The sequence below is a fragment of the Schistocerca serialis genome, chromosome 4 (assembly GCF_023864345.2).
Source record: "Schistocerca serialis cubense isolate TAMUIC-IGC-003099 chromosome 4, iqSchSeri2.2, whole genome shotgun sequence".
In the NCBI taxonomy this organism is placed as follows: Eukaryota; Metazoa; Arthropoda; class Insecta; order Orthoptera; family Acrididae; genus Schistocerca; species Schistocerca serialis.
Window position 1 is genome coordinate 684,454,305 of NC_064641.1, and position 26,870 is coordinate 684,481,174.

General features: G+C 44.8%; 1 protein-coding gene across 1 annotated transcript in view; it reads right to left on the bottom strand.

Annotated features, from left to right (window-relative positions):
- LOC126473176 (uncharacterized) overlaps positions 1-26,870 on the bottom strand; it is a 196,531-nt gene that overhangs the window by 141,883 nt on the left and 27,778 nt on the right. The window contains exon 2 of the mRNA XM_050100064.1: positions 12,795-13,072. Coding sequence (XP_049956021.1) covers positions 12,795-13,014 — 220 coding nt within the window. The 5' untranslated portion in view covers positions 13,015-13,072. The remainder of the gene's footprint in view (positions 1-12,794; positions 13,073-26,870) is intronic.

Genomic DNA, 26,870 nt, shown 5'->3' on the forward strand with positions numbered 1-26,870 from the left:
CATTCGCACTCTTCCATGAATTCCACTAGACGCAGACAGCAGGGGTACACTAATTCCATCCCGGGGGGTATGGAAGGGGGGGGGGGGCGGCAGGAAGGGCATCCGGCCACCCCTAAAACTAACCTTGCCAAATCCGTTGTAACCACGCCGAACCTGCGAACGCTGCGGGACTATAGCGTAAGCGAAAGAAAGAGAGAAAGATACGAGGGCAGTTCAATAAGTAATGCAACACATTTTTTTTCTCAGCCAATTTTGGTTGAAAAAACCGGAAATTTCTTGTGGAATATTTTCAAACATTCCCGCTTCGTCTCGTATAGTTTCATTGACTTCCGACAGGTGGCAGCGCTGTATGGAGCTGTTAAAATGACGCCTGTAACGGATGTGCGTTGCAAACAACGGGCAGTGATCGAGTTTCTTTTGGCGGAAAACCAGGGCATCTCAGATATTCATAGGCGCTTGCAGAATGTCTACGGTGATCTGGCAGTGGACAAAAGCACGGTGAGTCGTTGGGCAAAGTGTGTGTCATCATCGCCGCAAGGTCAAGGAAGACTGTCTGATCTCCCGCGTGCGGGCCGGCCGTGCACAGCTGTGACTCCTGCAATGGCGGAGCGTGCGAACGCACTCGTTCGAGATGATCGACGGATCACTATCAAACAACTCAGTGCTCAACTTGACATCTCTGTTGGTAGTGCTGTCACAATTGTTCACCAGTTGGGATATTCAAAGGTTTGTTCCCGCTGGGTCCCTCGTTGTCTAATCGAACACCATAAAGAACAAAGGAGAACCATCTGTGCGGAATTGCTTGCTCGTCATGTGGCTGATGGTGACAATTTCTTGTCAAAGATTGTAACAGGCGATGAAACATGGGTTCATCACTTCGAACCTGAAACAAAACGGCAATCAATGGAGTGGCGCCACACCCACTCCCCTACCAAGAAAAAGTTTAAAGCCATACCCTCAGCCGGTAAAGTCATGGTTACTGTCTTCTGGGGCGCTGAAGGGGTTATTCTCTTCGATGTCCTTCCCCATGGTCAAACGATCAACTCTGAAGTGTATTGTGCTACTCTTCAAAAATTGAAGAAACGACTTCAGCGTGTCCGTAGGCACAAAAATTTGAACGAACTTCTCCTTCTTCATGACAACGCAAGACCTCACACAAGTCTTCGCACTCGAGAGCAGCTCACAAAACTTCAGTGGACTGTTCTTCCTCATGCACCCTACAGCCCCGATCTCGCACCGTCGGATTTCCATATGTTTGGCCCAATGAAGGACGCAATCCGTGGGAGGCACTACGCAGATGATGAAGAAGTTATTGATGCAGTACGACGTTGGCTCCGACATCGACAAGTGGAATGGTACCGTGCAGGCATACAGGCCCTCATTTCAAGGTGGCGTAAGGCCGTAGCATTGAATGGAGATTACATTGAAAAATAGTGTTGTGTAGCTAAAAGATTGGGGAATAACCTGGTGTATTTCAATGCTGAATAAAACAACCCCTGTTTCAGAAAAAAAATGTGTTGCATTACTTATTGAACTGCCCTCGTATATGAGATACTTCGAAATTTATCGTCTCCCTGCGAATTCCTCGACCTCGGCTGTACTGGGTGTGGATGCACTACCCAATAGTGACGTATGAAAATATTTACCAGACCGGGACTCACAGTCCACTAAATTCATCACCTAATGCTCGCAACATTACTTCGATCCGCGCAGTACGGTGAATGAGACAACAAGGAATCGTGACTAATATTGTTGCCGTCGTGTGCCCGCCTAGGCATGTAAGACAGACATTTCCGTTATGGGAATTCAAGTTAGGTGACGAATTTGGTGGACTACGACCTGTGAAGTCCACAGATAGCCAAGCCAAAGTGGTTCAGGCGACCACTCGTGTTAAGCAGGAAATCCAGGTTCGACTCCCTGTGTGGAACAAGCTTTCATGTGTCACTATTGGACAGTAGTTCCGTACCTAATAAAGCACATGTCAATGAATTGTCAGTCAGCGAATTAATTTCGAAGTACCCACACTCAGATTTTCCATGATTTTCTTAAATCGCTTACGATACATGTAAGAATGGTTCCTTAGGTAGGACAAAGCCCATTTCTGTCTCCATCTTTCGCGATTCAGAGCTTGGACATCGGCGGGACGTTAGACTCCTTCTTTTTCGTAGCCACCGACACAAGTTCCAAGTACCATCTAGACACGAATCACCGCCGACAGGTTGACTGTTGTATGTGACAGGACGACGCTAAGGTGGGTATCAGAGACGCAACCCGCGTGTGTCACGGAAACGGTAAAGAGGCAAGGACTAGAGGAGGCGGGGTCCTGGGTCAAGCGGAAAAAGGTCGGCTGTTGGCGGTAGCGCGCCGCCTCCCCTGGAGGCGGAGGTGACGGGGGCGGGGGTGGGGCCGTGACACGACCTACATGCCACATGCCACGAGCCGCCTCCCACGCGCCACGCAATGCACCCGTTTGGCACCGCGTTCCGGCCTTGTCCCGCGTTCCACACCGTTACCTCCAAACGGTTCCCACAAGATACTGACGGCCTGCCGTCACCTACTCTACTTGCTGCTCAGGTCATCGTGCTATAGGGCTGCGGTTACTTCTTTCTGAGGCGCAAAACATAAAGGTTAGAATGTGTGCTGTCACGAAACTAAATTATTATCAAAAGAACATTACCGTTATTACTATTCAAAACAATGTACACTACTTGCCATTAAAATTGCTACACCACGAAGATGACGTGCTACAGACGCGAAATTTAACCGACAGGAAGAAGATGCTGTGATATGCAAATGATTAGCTTCTCAGAGCATTCACACAAGGTTGGCGCCGGTGGCGGCACCTACAACGTGCTGACACGAGGAAAGTTTCCAACCGATTTCTCATACACAAACAGCAGTTGACCGGCGTTGCCTGGTGAAACGTTATTGTGATGCCTCGTGTAAGGAGGAGAAATGCTTTCCATCACGTTTCCGACTTTGATAAAGGTCGGATTGTAGCCTATCGCGATTGCGGTTTATCGTATCGCGACATTGCTGCTCGCGTTGGTCGAGATCCAATGACTGTTAGCAGTATATGAACGCACATTGTAAGCGTGTATTCGCCATCGCCATACTGGCGTATCACCCGGTGTAATGGTATGGGGTGCCATTGGTTACACGTCTCGGTCACCTTTTGTTCGCATTGACGGCACTTTGAACAGTGGACGTTACATTTCAGATGTGTTACGACCCGCGGCTCTACCCTTCGTTCCTTCCCTGCGAAAACCTACATTTCAGCAGGATAATGCACGACCGCATGTTGCGGGTCCTGTATGGGCCTTTCAGTATACAGAAAATGTTCGACTACTGGCCTGGCCAGCACATTCTCCAGATCTGTCACCAATTGAAAACGTCTGGTCAATGGTGGCCGAGCAACTGCCTCGTCACAATACGCCAGTCACTACTCTTGATGAACTGTGGTATCGCGTTGAAGCTGCATGGGCAGCTGTACCTGTACACGCCATCCAAGCTCCGTTTGAGTGAATGCCCAGGCGTATCAAGGCCGTTATTACGGCCAGAGGTGGTTGTTCCGGGTACTGATTTCTCAGGATCTATGTACACAAATTGCGTGAAAATTTAATCACATGTCAGTTGTAGTATAATATATTTGTCCAATGAATGCCCGTTTATCATCTGCATTTCTTCTTGGTGTAGCAGTTTTTATGGCCAGTAGTGTAATTCTAACTGCGTTAGTTAGTTATCAGTAACTACACTTTTTTTTCATCTGCGACACTAAAACTAAGATAGAGACGTCACTTATAATTAAATATCGAATGAAAATGCATTCTCCCTGTTGTATATAGTTCCCGCAGTGGAAAAGAAATTGCTTCATTGTAAAGCTCGCAACGGATGAACGAACCTACTGACAGTACAAAGCAACAGTATCTATATAATGGCTACTATACTGGCGTACAGCTTACATAGTTACTGTATTATTATTATACATTTGTTTATAACAGTAAGAAAATGAGTTAACTATGCTGGATTTCGTATTTTATCACTAGTTGGACACTGCCCAGGCGTCTAGGACTTGGCGACGTATCGGCGAATATTGCCTGCATATCTCTATAAAGTGGTTTTTTGTAGTTGGCAGATGGATATTTCATCAATAGCAATAGTTTTCAAGTGCCTGTTAAGATCTTTTGGCACTTCTTCCAGTGTTGTTACTATTACTGGAAGTGGTCAGACACAAAGCACTGGCAGCATGAAGCCTTATAATTTCTGCCAGTCAGAAGTAAGGAGCCACGTAACCAGTCATTTACAAATAGTCATTTATCATATTGCACATATACTGACGGAAAAGAACGGAACACCAGGAAAGAGTTGTACGAAACAAACGAAAGTTGGTACGCGTGTTTGTACATCTGAAAGATGATATATATTAAAATTTCGCTCCAGTCGCGTAAGACTGTCGCTATTAGCGCCACTATGAGAATGAAAATCAGTTTTACCTTAAATATACGCAGTAAGGTCGTGAGTGTTAGTTACGTTTGAGACTGACGTTAGTCAAGAACGCCTTTAAGGCGACAAAGACCTGTACATATTAAGTTACCACACATAAAAAATATCTACACTTATACGTAACACACGGTGTGCACCAGGACTGTTGATATTTCTATAAATACCGGGAATCCAAAATATCGATATTTAAAGTTACCGTCTCCGCACTACGAGATGGCCCTGCCACAGAGACGGGCCAGATTCTGCTTCCGCCGATCCGCGTATTAATATGTAACGCAGCCAATGAGATTGCTGCTAACGTAGAACCTTTTCTCCTCGCGGATCACACTCGCGCAGTGTACAGACCTCCGATTAGTCAGTCTGCATTTGTCTGCACCAGTCTGTACTATTCTGCATTAGTCTGTACCAGTCTGTACGAGTTCTAGATTTGTCTGTACCAGTCTGTACGAGTTCTACATTGGTCTGCACCAGTCTATAGTCAAGTTTCAGTCTGCGCCTAATAACATTACCATATTCCTGTACATAGCCATGAAGATAAAGGTATAAACACTTTTGTCAAGTATCAGAGATATATGTGAGAATAAGATTAACGTACCAATACCAAAGGAACTTCAGATTGTCGATTGTAAATAGCATCCAGAACCAAGTTAAGTAATTTTTATGCTTGTTATTATTTTAATAAATGTGTGTGAAAATTAATCAAGTTCTGCTTAAAGTTGGTCACTGTCAATCTGCTACTCTAAGCGTGCAAGTGGCATTTCTATCGTCTGACCTAACGGCAGAAGATAAACACGCCACGATAAGACCACGAGACATATTGCTGACACTCGCCTACTTCGTTAGAGCGACAACTCAAATAATCTGATGGTGTGTGTACTGAAGGTCTTACAGTACGCACACCACAGATTGTAAATAAACTGCCTGTTTTAGAGCTGTATATTTAAGTATTAATTTATTATTAGATATTCTGTATATCAACAAGCTATCAGTCTGCAAGGAAAAGTTGGACTTCCAGGTTTAGCGATAACCACTTTGCTAACAATGGTAACTGGATGTAAGTAGCACAAGAAAAGGTGTCCGATGGGTCGTCACACATCGGATTTATCCCGAACGCTTCATGTCGACTTGCCTGTTTTTTTCATTAATGCCAACGTCAGCGACCTAGCAGTTGTAGTGTCAAAATCGCAGGGTGAAGCTAAACGTTGCAGCTTCTATTGGTGGCACCGAGCGCCGATTACGTCAACATTTCCTTCACACATCTCCTCCCACCGCACAGACCAATCTTGTTACTTAGATTCTTGCTCATCATTTTCAGCAAATGATTTTGAAGAAGCCCGATGTCAAGAAACAGCACACTACTTGCGTTGAGAATTGTTTTTCAACGCACTGGTGTGGTATTTCTTTACTTGTTATTCCATTCATATTCCGCAGTGGAACAGTGCAATTGGACATCTTCTTTTGTGCCACATGTAAGTGCTCCACACAATCAAAGAGAAAGACTGGACGTGATGAAAGCGCAAAAAGTTCTACTACAGTTTCTAACAACCCTACCACAACAAAGGTCAAAAATTAATTATGATTGTAGTGTTGCTCACGCTGCTAAATATTGCATTTTCGGGCAACAACAAAGTTATATTATGTGGCAGGTGTCATTAGAGCACAGCTAATAAAGTCATTTCTTGAAATAATGGATAAACTAGGCACTCATCTTTTCGTGTTTCCCACGCTGGTCTCGTTGTGAACTCATGGCTCAATCGTCGAAAATCTAGGTAGTGATGATTCCAAGCTCGGATTCGAAGAGGCCTAGGTGTTATTCTGCGATATTCAAAAGTTTTATAGATGTGTTTCATAAACCATTCTTGAAGATTAAACTTTTGCAAGTTAGGACAATGGTGATGTAAAAAAGTAATCAGCACTCCGAATTTAAGTTACACTTCTTTTTTATTACGTTTGTTGCAATATCACGTAACTCGTTCCAAAACATCACTTCGCAATATAAAACATACTCGAAAATATCTTCCTCACTGTTAAAGTTCACATTTCATAAACTGACTACAATTTGCGTCTTTTTAACATGACGACCAAAGCATGACTCTCTAATAACCGCTTGCGCGCCCAAAAATCAGAGTTACAAGTACGTCAGAGTTCATAGAGACAAAAGAAAGAATACACATAAGAATAATATCATTGCAATATATACATATCGATGTATCGAAGAACCTCTACATTAATGAAATCAAATCTGAATGTTGTCACAGAAATATGTTGACTATTTTACAGAAACACAGTAGAACATTGCTGGTATCGAGAGGTTGAGGTGAGGTGCCGTAATGGTTACGTAATTCAAGTACCATTACATGTTTCAGAAGGAGATCTTTAAATAATTACCGAAAACTGTTACAAAATATAAAATAAAAATCTCGGCACTCCATAATGCCACATCGAATCGATATATCGATAAATCGCGTTCAACCGTCATCGTCCGGTATATCGACTCATTTTGGAAATGGTATCGATGTATCTACACATCGATAGTTTGTGAGCAGCCCTAGTGTACACCCTTTCGTTCACAGAACGCGGCATACACTTTTTGAATAACTGATAATGGAATCTCTATGCTTTCAAGCAGCAAGCAACAAGTGACACTATGTCAGTTAACCACGCCCGTCAGATGATCGGAAGAGAAGGAAACTGTAAGGCCACATGTTCTTTAGCAAACGATGCCGCTTTTATCTTGGACGCACTGTATGTTTTGGGCTGATTTTGTTTAAAAATTTGACATAAGCTATGAAGGAGGCACTGTTAATATAATTGTTAGGTGTCCTAATGTACCTACAGGAAGTGATATGCTGTAGCGTCCTAAGATTTCTACGCTGGCAGCCAGTCTGATAGTTTTTCCCCAGTTCAAACCACCACTCGAGGAACGTCATGCATGCTGTGCAGTGCAGGAAGTTTGCTTCTTGTGTAAAGCGGTCACCCGGACGAAAGGGGTCTGCAAGGCAGTGGCAAGGCCTGAGTCACGAACCTTTCCCCTAGGGCGACCTTCAGCGCAGAGCCGCTACCGTTCCACCAGCTCACGGACGGTAGCCGTCGAATACTGTGCGCTAGATCGCTGGCACCTGCTGGCCGGCAATGTTTCGTGCTGCAGTCACGGTAGTGACACCAGTTTTGGACATTTCACTGAACTCTTCATTCAGTTTGACATCGCGAGATGTACGTAGGTCGTGATGAAATGAGTAAGACAAAAAATGGTTCCAATGGCTCTAAGCACTATGGGACTTACCATCTGAGGTCGTGAGTCCCCTAGACTTAGAACTACTTAAACCTAACTAACCTAAGGACATCACACACATCCATGCCCTAGGCAGGATTCGAACCTGCGACCGTAGCAGCAGCGCGGTTCCGGACTGAAGCGCCTAGAGCCGCTTGGCCGTAGTGGCCGGGTAAGTAAGACAATAACACTTTGTGAAGAAGGTTGTACTTATGCAGAAATACCATAGAAACTGCGAGAAGAGCTGCTTAGTCGGGTACGAGGAAAGTCTGCAAGAATTTGCGTCAGCCAAAGCCGCTGCAAGAACCGGCAGAAAAGGAACCTTAACTGTTGAAGACTGTCGTGGACTAAGCCGTATTTCTCTGCAAAGTCGTCGGTATACCACAAAAGATGTACATGCCATCTCCAATACTCAAGGGGTTGAAGTTTCTGATCAAACAGTCAGACAAAACTTTTGTGAATTTTTTTTAAAGACATATTTACGCCAGTGACTGTAACACTTTCTTTATTTCACGACTGCAATTTCGGCCTTAGGCCATTATCAAGTGCACATTTTTTTGTGGCTTTAAGTCATGTCAACTTAAAATGAGCTGACACATTTATATGTCTTTGTCATTACTATTAAATACGTTCGTGACGCTGTTACATATTGCGAGCACACCTATCTATATGTCATAAAACAACATAGTCTGTAGACACTCATGGTCGTTAGCCTATCACTAGTCACATATGCACTAAACTGCAGCGGCAGATTACTGTTTACATGCTACTCATATGACATCTTTTATAAAGTTCTGCATGACTGTGAATCGCAGGTATAAAAAGTTAACTCCCTGAAAATGGTTTACGAGAGAGCACTCCAAGTAGGAAGTCTTATCCGGAAAAATTTAGTCAGAAACGTATGCAGTGGGCTTTTGCTCACAGGGTCTGATGGAAGGAAGACCAGGCTAATCTCATTTTGAATGACGACACTAAGATCAGTGGCTTTGGGAGGGATGGAATTCATTTCTTTCATCGTCGTACAGGCGAAAAATTGTTGCTTTAATGCACCACTGCCACTATGAAGCATCCTATCGGTGTCATTACGGGGAGCTGCACTGCAAGACTCGGCATTATGGGTCTGCAAATGTTTGGGGGCAACATTAAGGCCAAAAGGTACAAAGAAGAATTACTAGTGTTGAAATTTCTGCCCTCTATTCATGTTTCAAGGTAACAACATTCAGAGAATCGTTCAGCAAGGCAGACCGTCACGTCACAGCACTAGAATCAGTAAGAAATGATTCGCTGACCATCACATTAGTATGCTGACTTGGCCTGGAAAGAGTACCGACCTCAGGCCGATTTAGAACTTGCGGAAACGGCTGAAAATTGTAGTTACACGGTGGAATCCCAGCAACAAGAGGGAGCTGCTGTAGGCCATCGTCAGTTCCTGGTTCCGAGTTGTTAACCCAGAAGGTCATCATCTGGAAGACTCGATGTAGCACACAATGGAGGCGGTGATTACATCAAATAGATATCCCACCAGAAAAGCTGAGAAACATGGCACTAACGTCTATTCCAAATAATTTGTAACTTTTAGAAATTGTTGAATTGGGATTATTTTGTTTAGATTTTAATTAAATTTTTATATTTCAACTCAAATCTTTCTAATGAATTATAATGTATATTTCAGCTCAAATAAAATCCTGGCTGGAATACACTACTGGCCATTAAAATTGCTACACCAAGAAGAAATACAGATGATAAACGGGTATTCATTGGACAAAAATATTATACTAGAACTGACATGTGATTACATTTTCACGCAATTTGGGTGCATAGACCCTGAGAAATCAGTATCCAGAACAACCACCTCTGGCCGTAACAACGGCCTTGATACACCTGGGCATTGAGTCAAACAGAGCTTGGATGGCGTGTACAGGTACAGCTGCCCATGCAGCTTCAACACGATACCACAGTTCATCAAGAGTAGTAACTGGCGTATTGTGACGAGCCAGTTGCTCGGACACCATTGACCAGACGTTTTCAATTGGTGTCAGATTTGGAGAATGTGCTGGCCAGGGCAGCAGTCGAATATTTTCTGTATCCAGAAAGGCCCGTACAGGACCTGCAATATGCGGTCGTGCATTATCCTGCTGAAATGTAGGTTTTCGCAGGGACCGAAGGAAGGATAGAGCCACGGGTCGTAACACATCTGAAATGCTACGTCCACTGTTCCAAGTGCCGTCACTGCGAACGAGAGGTGACCGAGACGTGTAACCAATGGCTGCCCATACCATCACGCCGTGTGACACGCCAGTATGGCGATGACGAATACACGCTTCCCAGCGATGTCGCCAAACACGGACGCGACCATCAGATGCTGTAAACAGAACCTGGATTCATTCGAAAAAATGACGTTTTACCATTCGTGCACCCAGGTTCGTCGTCGAGTACACCATCGCAGTGTTTCCTGTCTGTGATGCGGCGTCAAGGGTAACCGCAGCCATGGTCTCCGAACTGATAGTCCATGCTGCTGCAAACGTCGTCGAACTGTTCGTGCAGGTGGTTGTTGTCTTGCAAACGTCCCCATCTGTTGACTCTGGGATCGAGACGTGGCTGCACGATCCGTTACAGCCATGCGGGATAAGATGCCTGTCATCTCGACTGCTAGTGATACGAGGTCGTTGGGATCCAGCACGGCGTTACGTATTACCCTCCTGAGCCCACCGATTCCATATTCTGCTAACAGTCATTGAATCTCGACCAACGCGAGCAGCAATGTCGCGATACGATAAACCGCAATCGCGATAGGATACAATCCGACCTTTATCAAAGTCGGAAACGTGATGGTACGCTTTTCTCCTCCTTGCACGAGGCATCACACGAACGTTTCACCAGGCAACGCCGGTCATCTGCTGTTTGTGTATGAGAAATCGGTTGGAAACTTTCCTGATGTTAGCATGTTGACGGTGTCGCTACCGGCGCCAACCTTGTGTGAATGCTCTGAAAAGCTAATCATTTGCATATCACAGCATCTTCTTCCTGTCGGTTAAATTTCGGGTCTGTAGCACGTCATCTTCGTGGTGTATCAGTTTCAATGGCCAGTAGTGTATTTAATGAACATCTATAAAGTGTCCACAATTAATGTCCTGCTGTAGCTATAGATACAATTTGTTCTACGCCACAAGGTAATACTTTGAAATGTGTGAAATAAATAAAGGCCGCAAATTTAACTAAAAACCTAGGAATTACAAATACGAACAATTTAAATTGGAAGGAACACATAGAAAATGTTGTGGAGAAGGCGGACCAAATACTGCATTTTACCGGCATAACGCTTAGAAAACGTAACTGAGCTACTAGAGAGACTGCCTACTCCACGCTTGTCCATTCTGTTTGGGAGTACTGCTGCGCGGTCTGGGATCCTTACCAGATAGGATTAACGGAGAACATCAAGACAGTTCAAAGAACAGCAGTACATTCTGTATTATCGCAAAATTGGGGCAGAGAGTTTTGCTGACATGATACAGGATTTGGGGTGGACATCATTAAAACAAATGCGTTTTTCGTTGCGGCGGAATCTTCTTACGAAATTAGATCACCAAATTTCTCCTCAGAATGTGAACATATTTTGTTGACGCCGACCTACGTAGGGAGAAACGATCATCATAATAAAATAAGGGAAGTCAGAGCACGCACGGGAAGATATATCTGTTCGCTATTTCCGGGCGCTGTTCGAGATTGGAATAATAGAGAATTTTTGTGAAAATGGTTCGATGAACCCTCTGCCACGCACTTAAGTGTGATTTACAGATTATTCATGTAGATGTAGATCTTCACAACGAGAGCTTAGCAGTCAGTTTACGAACTGTAACACAATTTATCTAAGCGGGCATTAAGGATAAAATTTCCTCTGTTACCATAGTGTGGGTAAAGATCTCGAGCTTTCAGTTACTTTTATTGCTGTCATCGTCCGAAATTAAGAATGGAACTTCACAGAAACTTTGCAGTACTTTCCGTAAATACGGAAAAGGCGGAAAATCTCTACAGGGTGGTTTACGGCTACACTGTACTTGACAGACAGCTACATGAACAACAGTTTGTGGTATTGCGAAAAATAAAGGGAACCCGCTGGTAATGCTAAAGCGTCACTGGGACGTGTATGGGCAAAAAGACAAGAAAATTATGTTTGCTCCAGGCAGAATGCTTTCAAAAACGCAAACATCTGATTAATAAAGTTACGGTGACATCATGTGCCCCTGTTCACTATTTGTGTAGGTCAGTAGAGATTATAACTATCTTCAATGTCGCAGAAGTTTTTCAAGGTGAAAAAGTTGTGTGTTTCCACCTGTATACTTGACTACCGGTAAGCGAAATGAATTTTAAATTGAACGTACTACTACTACACTGTCATCTTGATGCCGTGTCCTCGTTGAAATTTAAAAGTTGGTGGAATAACATAGTTGCCGCCCGCCCGGTTGGCCGTGCGGTTTAATTCACGGCTTCCCGGGCGGGAAGGAACGCCTGGTCCCCGGCACGAATCCACCCGGCGGATTTGTGTCGAGGTCCGGTGAACCGGCCAGTCTGTGGATGGTTTTTAGGCTGTTTTCCATCTGCGTCGTCGAATGCGGGCAGGTTCCCCTTATTCCGCCTCAGTCACACTATGTCGGCGATTGCTGCGCAAACAAGTTCTCCACGTACGCGTACACCACCATTACTCTACCACGCAAACATAGCGGTTACACTCGTCTGGTGTGAGACGTTCCCTGGGGGGCCCACCGGGGGCCGAAGCGTACAATAACCCTGTGTTCGGTGTTGGGCGGCGGAGGGATGAAGTGGACTGTGGTGGTCGTCGTATGGTTGTGGATCACTGCGGCTGCGGCGGGGACGGAGCCTCTCCGTCGTTTCTAGGTCCCCGGTTAACATACAATACATAGTTGCCTTTTTTACTTAGGCTTGAGGCATAGCAGCTTGTTTAATAATAAACGCGTGAGCCCCAAATCAAGTGACAGGAGCACGGGCTAGGCTGCATACTCACTGTCGATCTCGTAGGTGCGCCATCCGTAGGCGACGTTGAGCTCCTTCTTGCCGTCGAAGAGACCGAAGTGGACGCGGCCGTCCGACTCGTGCGGGTTGGGGATGCGGCGCGCGCGCGCCACCACCCAGAACTTGGTGCCCAGGGCCGCCACCAGCAGCGCGATCGCCAGGCACGAGCCGAAGAACGTCGCGAAGATGGCGCCCCGCCGGAACAGCTCCATGGCCAGGCCGCGCCACGCGAAATCAGTCGCCCAGCATTGCGACAACACGCCACACGCCCTGCGTTCATAGAGAAAGAAGACACCATAAACAACAGTTCATCTACATCTACATCTACATTGATACTCCGCAAGCCACCCAACGGTGTGTGGCGGAGGGCACTTTACGTGCCACTGTCATTACCTCCCTTTCCTGTTCCAGTCGCGTATGGTTCGCGGGAAGAACGACTGTCTGAAAGCCTCCGTGCGCGCTCGAATCTCTCTAATTTTACATTCGTGATCTCCTCGGGAGGTATAAGTAGGGGGAAGCAATATATTCGATACCTCATCCAGAAACGCACCCTCTCGAAACCTGGCGAGCAAGCTACACCGCGATGCAGAGCGCCTCTCTTGCAGAGTCTGCCACTTGAGTTTATTAAACATCTCCGTAACGCTATCACGCTTACCAAATAACTCTGTGACGAAACACGCCGCTCTTCTTTGGATCTTCTCTATCTCCTCCGTCAGACCGATCTGGTACGGATCCCACACTGATGAGCAATACTCAAGTGTAGGTCGAACGAGTGTTTTGTAAGCCACCTCCTTTGCTGATGGACTACATTTTCTAAGCACTCTCCCAATGAATCTCAACCTGGTACCCGCCTTACCAACAATTAATTTTATATGATCATTCCACTTCAAATCGTTCCGCACGCATATTCCCAGATATTTTACAGAAGTAACTGCTACCAGTGTTTGTTCCGCTATCATATAATCATACAATAAAGGATCCTTCTTTCTATGTATTCGCAATACATTACATTTGTCTATGTTAAGGGTCAGTTGCCACTCCCTGCACCAAGTGCCTATCCGCTGCAGATCTTCCTGCATTTCGCTACAATTTTCTAATGCTGCAACTTCTCTGTATACTACAGCATCATCCGCGAAAAGCCGCATGGAACTTCCGACACTATCTACTAGGTCATTTATATATATTGTGAAAAGCAATGGTCCCATAACACTCCCCTGTGGCACGCCAGAGGTTACTTTAACGTCTGTAGACGTCTCTCCATTGATAACAACATGCTGTGTTCTGTTTGCTAAAAACTCTTCAATCCAGCCACACAACTGGTCTGATATTCCGTAGGCTCTTACTTTGTTTATCAGGCGACAGTGCGGAACTGTATCGAACGCCTTCCGGAAGTCAAGAAAAATAGCATCTACCTGGGAGCCTGTATCTAATATTTTCTGGGTCTCATGAACAAATAAAGCGAGTTGGGTCTCACACGATCGCTGTTTCCGGAATCCATGTTGATTCCTACATAGTAGATTCTGGGTTTCCAGAAATGACATGATACTCGAGCAAAAAACATGTTCTGCCGGCCGAAGTGGCCGTGCGGTTAAAGGCGCTGCAGTCTGGAACCGCAAGACCGCTACGGTCGCAGGTTCGAATCCTGCCTCGGGCATGGATGTTTGTGATGTCCTTAGGTTAGTTAGGTTTACCTAGTTCTAAGTTCTAGGGGACTAATGACCTCAGCAGTTGAGTCCCATAGTGCTCAGAGCCATTTGAACCATTTGAAAAAACATGTTCTAAAATTCTCACTCGTATAACTCGTATAACCGTTGACTGACTGTAGGGGGATTCAAGGAGATTTAGACATAATTTCTGTTTAAGTTTCACTACGTCCATCCTCATTACAGCTGGTTGCGGGATAGTCGAATGTCGAATCAAAATACCCTCCAGCCGTCTAAATTTCCAAATTGTTATTTTTTTGAGCAAACAGTTTCGGCAATATTTTATGCCATCTTCAGTACCCCTGACCCACGTATAGGGTGATTCCCACCTCTAGTCCAGCCAAAATAGGGGCCATCATTCACTGACCGGTCTCTGTAGATTTTTGACACATCTGACAAGTCGGCAAGTGATGATCCAAGGGGCCGCTGGGTCAAAAATCTACATAGACCACTCATTGAATGCTGGCCCCTATTTTCACTCGTCTTAAAGTGGGAGTCTCCCTAGTATATGTCTTTCAGAGGGCCTAAAGAGGACGTAATATATCGCCAAAACTAGTTGCTGAATAAAATAACAATTTGAAAAAAAAAAAATGGTTCAAATGGCTCTGAGCACTATGGGGCTTAACATCTGAGGTCATCAGTGCCCTAGAACTTAGAACTACTTAAACCTAGCTAACCTGCGACCGTAGCAGTCGCGCGGTTCCTGAGTGAAGCACCTGGAACCGCTCGGCCACCGCGGCAGGCCCAACAATTTGGAAATTTAGACGGATGGAAGGTGTTTTGATTCTACACTCATTTCTGTTTGCTGTGATGCATGACAATTTCCTTTAAATCAGGGTAAATTTCGAGCTGCAACAGTCTGGGGTGACTTTTCGATTCAACGACTGTAGAAATCACGCGGTCTTGAGGCGAATAACAAGTCGACAAGTGATGACCGAAGGGGTCACTGTATCAAAAATCTACGGAGACCACTCATTGAATGCTGGCCCCTATTTTGACTGGACCTAAAGTGGGAATCTTCCAACTACACGTCTGCCAGGGGGGGGGGGGGGGTGGGGGGGGGGTTGAAGACGGCGTAAAATATTGCCGAAACTGGTTGCGCGATAAAATAACCGTTTGGAAATTTAGGCGGCTGAAAGGGGTTTTGATTCGACACTCGTTTCTGTTTCTGAGATGAATGGCAATTTTCTTTAAATACGGATAAATGTACGAACCATGGACGTTACAGTGATGGGGAGGTCTGCATGCGTCATGATGCAGACAGCGGTACTGTAGGTGCAATTATTGGGTTGGTGCGTAAGTTCGTAGCGCTTTTCCATAAGTTTAATAAACACAACAGACTCACATAACAGAGTCATTAGCCATCAATAATATATCCTCGTTCCCGATTTACAATAGTCTGCGGTAACTTTTCGATTCAACGACTGTAGAAAATACATGGTTTTGAGGCGAAGAGCTAGTCGATCCATGTTCGGAGTGCATTTTCATCCAGAAAGGTAGTTCCTTGAGGAATGTTCGATGGGGAGCGGAAAAGGTGAAAATCTGAGAGCGCAATATCAGCTGAGTGAAGTGGTTCTGGAATGACTTTCCAATCCAACTCCCGTATAGTGTTGTTTGTCAGTCTAGCTGAATACTGGCGTGCATTATCGTGGGGTACTATCGCTTCATGCAGTCGTTGTTCTTAGACTGCGTCTGCAAGATGTCTCATTTGTTGACATTAAATGTCAACAGTGATGATTACACCTTGTGGAAGCAATGTGCAGTACACCACACCGTTGTTGTTCCACCAGGCGCATAACATTATCTTTAGCGAATGTGCGCAGGTGTTTGTATGGGGAGTTGCTGCTTTGTTTGAGCTCTACTAATGCTTTCTTTTCTCGTCACCAGTAACGACACATGATCGGAATGTTCGGTGTTGTTCATGAGCCAATTGATGGCGAGCAAACAGAGATGCGCATATGGCCACCCGCAGATTTTTTTTTTTTGAACCTTCACATTTCATGAAAATGTCGCACAATGCTGGAGTGATCACAGTTCATCACAGCTGCCATTTCTCGAGTACACTGAAGTGAATTTTGTTTCTGTTGTGATCTTCAGTCGGAAGACTGGTTTGATGCAGCTCTCCATCCTACTCTATCTTGTGCAACCCTCTTCATCTCCAAGTAAATACTGCAACCCACGTTCTTCTGAATCTGCTTGCTGTATTCATCTCTTGGTTTCCCTGTACGATTTCCCCCCCCCCCCCCCCCCCCCCGCACTTCCCTCCAGTACTAAACTGGTGATCCCTTGATGTCTCATAATATGGCTTACCAACCGATCCCTTCTGAAATCCGGTATCGCATGACGGAGCGGATCAGCTTGTGGAAAGGGGCCAAGATCAGTTACTGTTAGTTACACAAGAACACACAACTTTATTCCTCGAAAACACAATGCACAGTTTTCTCTTTAAAACAACAAGGATCAATTCACGGCTGAGGGCCAAAGCAACTTCTCAATAATAAGGTTTAAACAATTCCTTTTAAAACACAATTCGAAGTATAATGCCTATTCATTTCAAAGATAGTCGACAACATGAAGGTTTCAGAATTCGTTTTTGAACGCCTCGAAGGCGATAGCGAAGAATGTTACCTAAGAGGTCGCGATCAGCCAGTGAGCTCAAGCACGGGTGGATAACCGGCGGGCCGCGGGACGGATTCGGTCCACGACTGATTTAAATCCGGCCCGCGGAAGGAATTCGAGTGAGGGGGAGCGTGGTCTTATTAGAACATTACAACTGTTGTTATTGAAGGTAATTTATAATGAACTGGTTGCAACCTGTTACTTTCATAAGCGTTTATTTTTCCATGATTATACAGAAGGGTCCAAAAAATGTATCCACTGTTTAAAAGTCCATAACTTGCAAACTAATTGACGGATTTGTCTCATTTTTGGTGAAAGTGTAGCTTAAAGTCCAACTTAAAGATATCACTGTAGATGTTTGAAATGGTCATCATTAACATCCACACACAAACGATGCCGCCGAACTGCAGCACGAACTACTGACTGCAAAGTGTTCAGTTGGATATTTGCACTTGAATGTACGATGGATTCTCGAAGTTCATCCAATGTGCGTGGCTTTTGTCGATAAACGACATTCTTTAGTGTTTCCCACAGGTAAAAGTCCAGAGGAGTTAGGTCTGGGAACGTGGTGGATACTCCACAGCACCTCTACGGCCTATCCATCTTCCTGGTAGATTTTCGTCGAGATCTAACACGATTTTGGTAGTAGGCTCATCTTGTTGAAAGTAAACTCTTCCGTCTTCATACAAGTCTCGGATGGCAGGTAAAATGGATGTCTGAAGCTTCTGAATGTACACCTCACCGGCAACTGTGCCGTCAAAGACGAATGGCCCAATCAAGACCCGGTAAGGCAACGCACACCACACATTTACTCCTGGCAAATTCACGGCTTTGTCTACATGGACGTTCGGATTTTCGGCGGACCAGTAGATGCAATTGTGGCGATTTACTGTACCATTGAGTTTGAACTGTGCCTCATTTGACCACACAATCATCTCTGCAAACTCTTCATCGTTGCGCACCATGTTAGTAAACCACCCGCAGTACTCCACTCTACGATCTGGGTCGTCCTCGTTCATTGCGTGTAGCAATCGTGGGATGTAGCACTTCCACTTTGCTGTCCTCAAAATTCGCCGAACACTTGAGCGACTCACTCCGGTTTCACGGGCACACTGTCTCGCAGACTTCTGTGATGATCGAGTGAATTGTTGTAACACACGACGGGAGTTAGCTGGACTTGTTACTGTGCAGGTCGCCCAGATCTTTGTTTGTGTACATCTTCAACAAAGCCTTCGGCTTCAAATTTGTCTCGAATGCGACGAAGCGTTAAACGTGTCAGTGGCTCTGTTTGACACTCATTTCGCCATTGCCGTTAAACCTCATTAATGTTTTCGTACTTAAAATACCACTTCAAAACTGACTTACTTTCATCGAATGTAAGCCTTGCCAGTAACTAGGTGCAACTAAGAACAAAACACTGTCTATCTGGCGACTGTCATCTGACAAAACAAGACGACGCAATACAACGCTTGTGTGGCTATTGCCGGAACTACAATCTATTACACTACCAAATGTGAAACAACTCCGTCAATTAGATTGCCAATTATGGACTTTTAAATAGTGGATACATTTTTTTGGATCCCTCTGTATTTCAAGATGCCTGGCATCCCGTCTTCAGATGTTTACGTTTTTGACGTATCGTGAACAAACGTGGCAGAATATTGCAACGGAAGTTTTTAAGAGAGTTCATGCAAAACGTCGTTAGTAAAGAAACAATGTTCACGACGCGTAAATAAATGTAAACGTCTGGAGATGTGTTGAACATAAAATGAATTTACTCTCAAGAAATGTGTGTTTTCACGCATAATTTGCTGGCGTGGCATGTCGGGAAATGAGTGCCATTCAAATCGGGACGTTACCGCAGAATCGAGGTCACGGACGCTGTACTTTCGTCTTTATGCGCTTGGAGTACTGCCGCCGAGCCACGTGACGAAACGGCCCGCGAGCTTAAGTAAGAAAGTGAATCGAACCTGCATGTCACCAAAAGCTGCCCACGCCTGCACTAAAGACACGCCTCAGCGCTTGCTAGAGCAAAACACTCAGCCGCATTACTTCACTTCCGAATGCTTGCTTCCCCGCCGCTGTTTCGTGAACAGTGTTTCAATCCCCCCCCCTCCCCCCCCCCTCGCTTCCCACTCCTCATGGTCTCTTTTCACCCAGTGACTAGCCATTAATTCAAAAAAGTTCAAATGTGTGTGAAATCTTATGGGACTTAACTGCTAAGGTCATCAGTCCCTAAGCTTACACACTAATTAACCTAAATTATCCTAAGGACAATCACACACACACCCATGCGCGAGGGAGGATTCGAACCTCCGCATGGACCAGCCGCCCAGTCCATGACTGCAGCGCCTGAGACCGCTCGGCTAATCCCGCGTGGCCATTAATTATATTGGCGACAATTAGTACTGTACGTACACAAGTCGTGACTGCATCTTCCGCCCATTCACTAGTTTGTTTAGTTCTTTCGTTTGAACTCCAAAACGCAGCAGGCAGGCGATATTCAGCAGTGTGCACAACGTCCATCTGCGTTCTGAGTTCATTCAATCAGTGGAAATACGGACGATAAATTTTTTATAGAATATGCGTCTATTTAGAAACAGCAGGAAACACAAAAAAATTGAATGAAGCAGCTTTGTAGTTAGGTTAGCATTGGAGGGCAGCGTGGAGGGTAAAAATCGTAGAGGGAGACCAAGAGATGAATATACTAAACAGGTTCAGAAGGATGTAGGTTGCAGTAAGTACTGGGAGATGAAGAAGCTTGCACGGGACAGAGTAGCATGGAGAGCTGCATCAAACCAGTCTCAGGACTGAAGACCACAGCAACAACAACAATATTAAGTAAGTCTCATACCAAACCTAAGCATCTAACCATGTAACATTTCAAATCCTTAAGAAACGCAAAGTATACGAATCTTTATTGTGCCTATGTATCATCATATTTAATCATTTAATGCGCGGTTCTTTGTGCTAAGGATTGTTTCTAGTCGAGCTTATGAGTCACAGATGTCATGAAGACTAAGAATATATCCGATTCTATTTTTTGCAGATATTGTGGTTTTTGTTTATAAAGAACCTGTACAAAGATACACAAACAATGAATTTCCTTACTCTGTTACAATTTAGAACGATACTTGGGTGCATCTTGCACCTCTTGTCTTACCGTACTGCCGCCTCGATTTCTTATTCCATTTACTGGCGTCACTAGCTTCCTGCCTTACCTGCCCGTGAGTGGCAGCAGCAGCGCTTTTCGATAAGTGCTCTGTCGTAGTATCTCTGGAGCGACCGAAAGTATTTCCAGTATTTCCGGGATGTCGTGTGTCGGGAGGTCAATTGCGAGCTCAGTCGGGGACGGAGCGCCAGTGAGGTGCGGACAGCCAATACTCGCCGACCGTTGGCGATACACATGAACTATCGACGGAAAGAGATTGGAGCAGGAACGACCGCTGGTTGCTCGTTCGGTTGGTCGTCTCATTGGGCGACGTGTATTTGGTCTTTTGACCTCGTCACTTGGTCATCGTGCCGGGCGTGGGTCGGTTCCTTCCTTGCGCAGAGATGTCGTGGCCAATGGGCAAGAGTTACCTCTGCATGGATGGGTCCGACCCAGTGTGCCCGGGTCGCCGTGTCTCCGACTTCCGAACGGACATGGTGCTGAGTCGGGTTGGAGCTGCAGTCAGCTTCGGACAGCCAACTAGGTCTACACAAATTTGGAAATAGTCACGAATTAACGATGAAAATGACTGCTGCGAGGAAAGCATTGTTGCTAAGAGCACGGAGACGCGCTCGAATTTCAAATCTGCCTCACTGGTTAGTTAAAGACCCGCGACATTCGCACACATCCATCAAAATACAAACTAAGCTCTTCTAACAGTTCCTACTTCGATAAATTGTTAAGTGAAACAAATGTCACCTTCCATTGCGCCGAATTGCGTGTTTACAAAGGTGTGACATTTGAGTTTGATACCAACTTCGCAAAACTAGAAACTGTAAGGAGAACCTATACAGGGTAAGCATTAATAAAATCGACAAACTGCAGCGACGGATACCTGACTGGAAATGGAGAAAGAAAGGTCCTGTGAACATGTGTCCGTAAGGTTGTCGTTGCCACGGTAGATGGCGCAAACGAATAAAGTTCCTCTGACAAAGTGCCTCGTGTTCGTTGCGTGTTTCAGGCTGCGTGACTGACACAGCTTACAGTATGCACCAGACTGGCCCGATATTCATGTCGGGAAAAAGCTAAGATGGTGCTTGTGTACGGCCAAGCAGGTGGAAACGGTCGAGAAGCAGCACGGCTACACTGGAAAAGGTACCCTTACAGACACCAACCACATCACACCACATTTCAAGCCCTTTTTGGGAATTTATTTGATCATGGGTCTCCTCAGACAGACGAACGTGCAGGGAGGCGGCGGACTGTACGCACACCAGATTTGGAGGACAGGGTTCTGTGCCTCGAACGTTTCCATCTGCTTGGTCGTAGACGAACAGCATCACGGCTTGTTCCCAACATGAATACCCGACCATTCTGCTGCTTACAGCACGCTGAATCGATCACACATCCTGCAGCACACAATTTATGTTAGGTAATCAGATCTTAAACCTCTTCACTATTTTCTGTTGGATTCTATGCTATATATGTAACGTAAGAGGAGGACCTCATCACACAAATTCACTGTGCGACAGTCAATGAACGCACAGCCGCACTTATTTCTCCTTGTTTCCTAATTGCCATTGTACACTCTGCCATCGATTTGGAGGGAAAATTTTACACTCTCTTTTTTTTTTTTTTGGTAATTTACTGCAAAATGTGAAGCTCTTACTGATAACCGTGGCGAATATGAAGAGGACGTCCATTATCAAATTTGAACTGTTCTGAAACTTTGGCGCCCCACAGCCCAGTAGCCGTAAGTATCCAGACATAGGTTGTCCCTTGTAAAATGACGTCTGCTTCATGTATGACATTCTAAGTGATATATATATATATATATATATATATATATATATATATATATATATATATATATATATTAGTATGGGTGATAAACTGCATCCTTATCTTTTAAAAAAATTGATACAAATACCTTAATTTTTGTCTTTACTACCAACAGTCCAAGTAGAGAATCTGATACACACTGTTAATTACTACTGTTAAATTTTATGAGAATCGTCTGTTATCCAACATGATTAAAGTTTTGTCTTAACTGGGTAGAGTATTTTTACTTTATCTACCAAAAAAGTTTTTTCTTTATTTCTTGATTGCTTCATATGATCGATTTCGAAAGTACGTAATTTCATCTTCAGCAGGTCTGAAGTACCATCAGTAATATTAATAATCCCGTGTGATTTGCTATCCCTAGCCTACCCCAGCAATTCTACAAAAAAAGCAGCCCTGCAGTTTAACTAAGAATTTGAATCACGTGTCATTCTAGACTAATCCTGACATCAGTCGGAAGCCAAGGTAGACAAAGGTAGACTGAAATATTCGGCGGGCAGACCGGATTCGATCCCGCAGTCTTTCGATTTACAGCATCGCGGGTTACCCTAGACCACCAGGCCCGACATACCGTCAATAAAACAGCTGAATGGATTTTCCAGTAACAATATATTAACGTCTTTGTTGTATTCACAAGGCTAATCACTTGTTTCACTCATGTCCTATTATCTCTGCTGCACCTCCTTCCACTGAAACGACATTGCTCTTCTCTGATTATGGCTTCCATGCACGGTTTTCGCAAAGAGAACATTTTTCGTTTTTTATTATGTGTGCTCTGTCGACCTAAAATCATCAGCGGAATGCCTGAATAAATAAGCAGGATTAATTAATCAAGTTAGTTTGAGAAATGTCTTAAAAAACATGTTAATATCTAGTAGCTTCTCCGAGACTGATTACTGCGTTAACATTTTTTAAAACATCTGTTGTGGTTAAAACAAAACTCCGCTAATGCGGCCTGCGTAACGTAAACACAACTTCACGCAACATAACCACTTACCACAGCTATCCACGACACAGATACGCATTTCACACCCTACACGATTACAGAAATCCCATCATTTGTCTCTTGAAACTAGGAGACAACAGTCAGGTTCGACATAATGACAAGGGATTCATTTTTACTATCATTGCACAGCCATACCGGATAGTTACCGTTCTGAATCTCGAAGATGAAGGAAGTAAGGAAGGAAGATAATGCTTTAATGTTCTGGAGACCAATAAGAGACGGAACACAAGGAGGAAGGAAGGGAAGGAAAATTGCCGTGCCCTTTCAAAGATACCATCCCAACATTCGCCTTGAGTGATTTAGGGAAACTCAAATTTGGATTGCGGGGCAAGTATTTGAACTCCCGTTCTCCAGAATCCGAGTCCAGTGCGCCAACTACTGCTCCACCTCGCTCGGTAACTTTAATCAAAGGGTGCATTTTCCAGGAATGTAATCCCTGTCTCAGACACAGTATCATCGTTAGCAGCTGTTTAGAAGCAGGACTGCAAAGCGCTAGTAGTACTGGGTGTACATTTTCTGCGAATTTCGAAACCGAACACGTGGGAAGGGATCAGCATTCCAGTTGCAGTGCATCAGCGCGTGCAGCGATATTCACAGAATTGAAACTTCCTGGCAGATTAAAACTGTGTGCCCGACCGAGACTCGAACTCGGGACCTTTGCCTTCGCGGGCAAGTGCTCTACCAACTGAGCTACCGAAGCACGACTCACGCCCGGTACTCACAGCTTTACTTCTGCCAGTACCTCGTCTCCTACCTTCCAAACTTTACAGAAGCTCTCCTGCAAACCAGTCTCGGCAAAGGTCCCGAGTTCGAGTCTCGGTCGGGCACACAGTTTTAATCTGCCAGGAAGTTTCATATCAGCGCACACTCCGCTGCAGAGTGAAAATCTCATTCTGGAAACATCCCCCAGGCTGTGGCTAAGCCATGTCTCCGCAATATCCTTTCTTTCAGGAGTGCTAGTTCTGCAATGTTCGCAGGAGAGCTTCTGTAAAGTTTGGAAGGTAGGAGACGAGGTACTGGCAGAAGTAAAGCTGTGAGTACCGGGCGTGAGTCGTGCTTCGGTAGCTCAGTTGGTAGAGCACTTGCCCGCGAAAGGCAAAGGTCCCGAGTTCGAGTCTCGGTCGGGCACACAGTTTTAATCTGCCAGGAAGTTTCATATCAGCGCACACTCCGCTGCAGAGTGAAAATCTCATTCTATTCACAGAATTGTTTTCCGTGGGGCGGAAGTGCTGGCGCAGCCCGACTGCATTGCTACCCGCTAAGGAGCTCCAAATGCCGCATGTCCCCTGCGTGCATCGCAATCGAGGCGGCAAGTTAGCGAATTTGAAGAAATTCACAGACTGCAAGGTAAGGAGTAGATTCAGGAGTAGTTTAACGACGTTTCCCGAGTTAGCGCTGCCTGGTACACTCGATACATATCGAGAACAACGCATACGTCGTATTACCGAATCGGTTTGTGAACATCAGTGCACATTACCCGTGAACAAACTACAAAATGCACTAATAGGACATACGTTAAGACATCAAGGAATAATTTCTGTGGAAATGAGGGGAGGTATATACGGTAAAAACTGTAGGGGGAGACAGAGACTGACATATGTCCGACATACAACTAAAGATGTCGAGTGTGCCACCCTGATTGGCACAAGGGAGGTCGTGCCAGGCCACTTGTAAGCAGCAAGAAGACAAATGAAAAACTGAAGGAACTATAAAAAAATCCATATCTTCGCAAAGCTCAACCCATGTCAGTCGCCTCGTTTAGGGTGCTTAAACAGGGGGACCGCGCCAGTACGTGGTACGGTCAAGGCGCGGCTGATCCTAAATTCCCGGTTACGCGGCACCAGCTGAGAGTCGGTTCCTCGCGGCGGCTGTGCTTCTGGAATGCGGTTTGGCGGTGACTCGTCCGCAGCCGGAAGACGGCGCCCAGCCCAGCCCAGCCAAAGCCTTCCAGCTGCTCAGAAGTACTCTACAAGGCAGTGACCCAACACGGCAACATTAAGGTCGATTCGTAGTTGAGGGAACGGAACGTCAATCCATTTCACAATGCATTTCAAATGGCATGGCGGCATCCACACATACCGTCAACGGAACGACACGGGACGCCAACACCAAGGATTTGCGGCAAGAAAGTATTGGCGTTGAATATGGCGAGGGGTGATGGGGGAGCTCTTGCGTCGTCTGTTACATTGGAAAGGTTCCATGAGGACTTCGATATTTTTCTATGAGTGTACTTCTGCAAAAAGAGGCCAGACCACTGAAGGCGAAAAATGATTTAGGTATCACAATACTCGTTCAAAGAAAAGGCCTACATTGTGCATTTATAGGAACAGAAATTGATGAAATAATTTTTAATAACCTTTTCTTTTAAGAGTGAAAAAGTTCTATTCAAGGAGAAAAGTACAGTTGTCCTTGACATTATCTGGCACTTAAAAAAAAGAAACACGGTGGATAATATGAGAAAGCTCCAAGAATTTCCTTCTACAGATTATTTGACGTAAGCATTTTGGGGCAGAAGCTCTTTTGTCCGTGTTTGCTTTAATAATACATATGTTTTTGGATGGGGTCCGCCTTTAGCAAAACACAATTTTGTTTTTTATCCCAACCATGTTTCACTACAGTTGCAGCGTCATCAGTGGGCTTATATTTTACGGCTTTTACCACATGGTATGGAGTTCCTGATGTGTTATGTTTTTATAGTGACTGATTTCTTTCACAGTTTGTCATGTTTTTTGTTTTCTTCATCTTCAGTGAAGAAGGCGAGGAAAACAGAAACATGACAAACTGTGACAGAAATGTAAAAACATATCAGATAAACCACGCCATGTGGTAAAAATCCATAAAATTAAAGGTCACTGATGATGTTGGAACTGCAGATAAACATGTTTGGGATTAAAAAACAAAATTGTGTCTTGTTAAAGACGGGTCCCATCCAAAAGCATATGTATTATTTGGCATGTTTGTATCTAAGGGACAGTGTTGTACCTGGAGGATACTAAGTCTAGGAATAGATGGTGTTTATTGCTCGCTGTTTAAACCTCGTGACTGACTTTAGAATCGCGTGAAGGACTGCGCACTAAGGACCACCATAAGCAGTTTTCAGTATTTTCTACTGTTTTTGTTGTTGTGAGATGAGACGACACCCTAATAAGCATCCTTGGCGTAGAGAAACAACTGAAAGATTTAAAAGTAAATAAATCACCAAGTCCAGATGAAATCCCATTTCGATTTTACAAAGAGTACTCTACGGCATTGACTCCCTACAAAGCTTGCATTTAACGTGAACCCCTCGCCCAGCACAAGACCCCAAGCGACTGGAAAAGGCACAGGTGACACCAATATATATGAAGTGTAAAAGAGCGGACCAGCAAAATTAGAGACCAATATCCCTAACTGTTGTTTGCTGCTGAATCTTTGAATATATTCTCAGTTGGAATAAAGTAAACTTTCTTGAGACTGAGAAGCTTATGTCCAGGAATCAGCATGGTTTTAGAAAGCATCGCTCTTGCAAAACTCAGCATGCCCTTTTCTCACAAAATATACTGAGAATTGTGGATGAAGCATTTGACACGGCGCCCCATTGCAGGTTGTTAACGAAGGTACGAGCATGTGGAATAAGTTCACAGATATTTGAGTGGCCCGAAAACTTCTTAAGTAATAGAACCCGGTGTGTTGTCTTCGACGGTGAGTGTTCACTAGAGACAAGGGTGTCGTTAGGGGTGCAGGGAAGTGTGACAGGACCGCTATTGT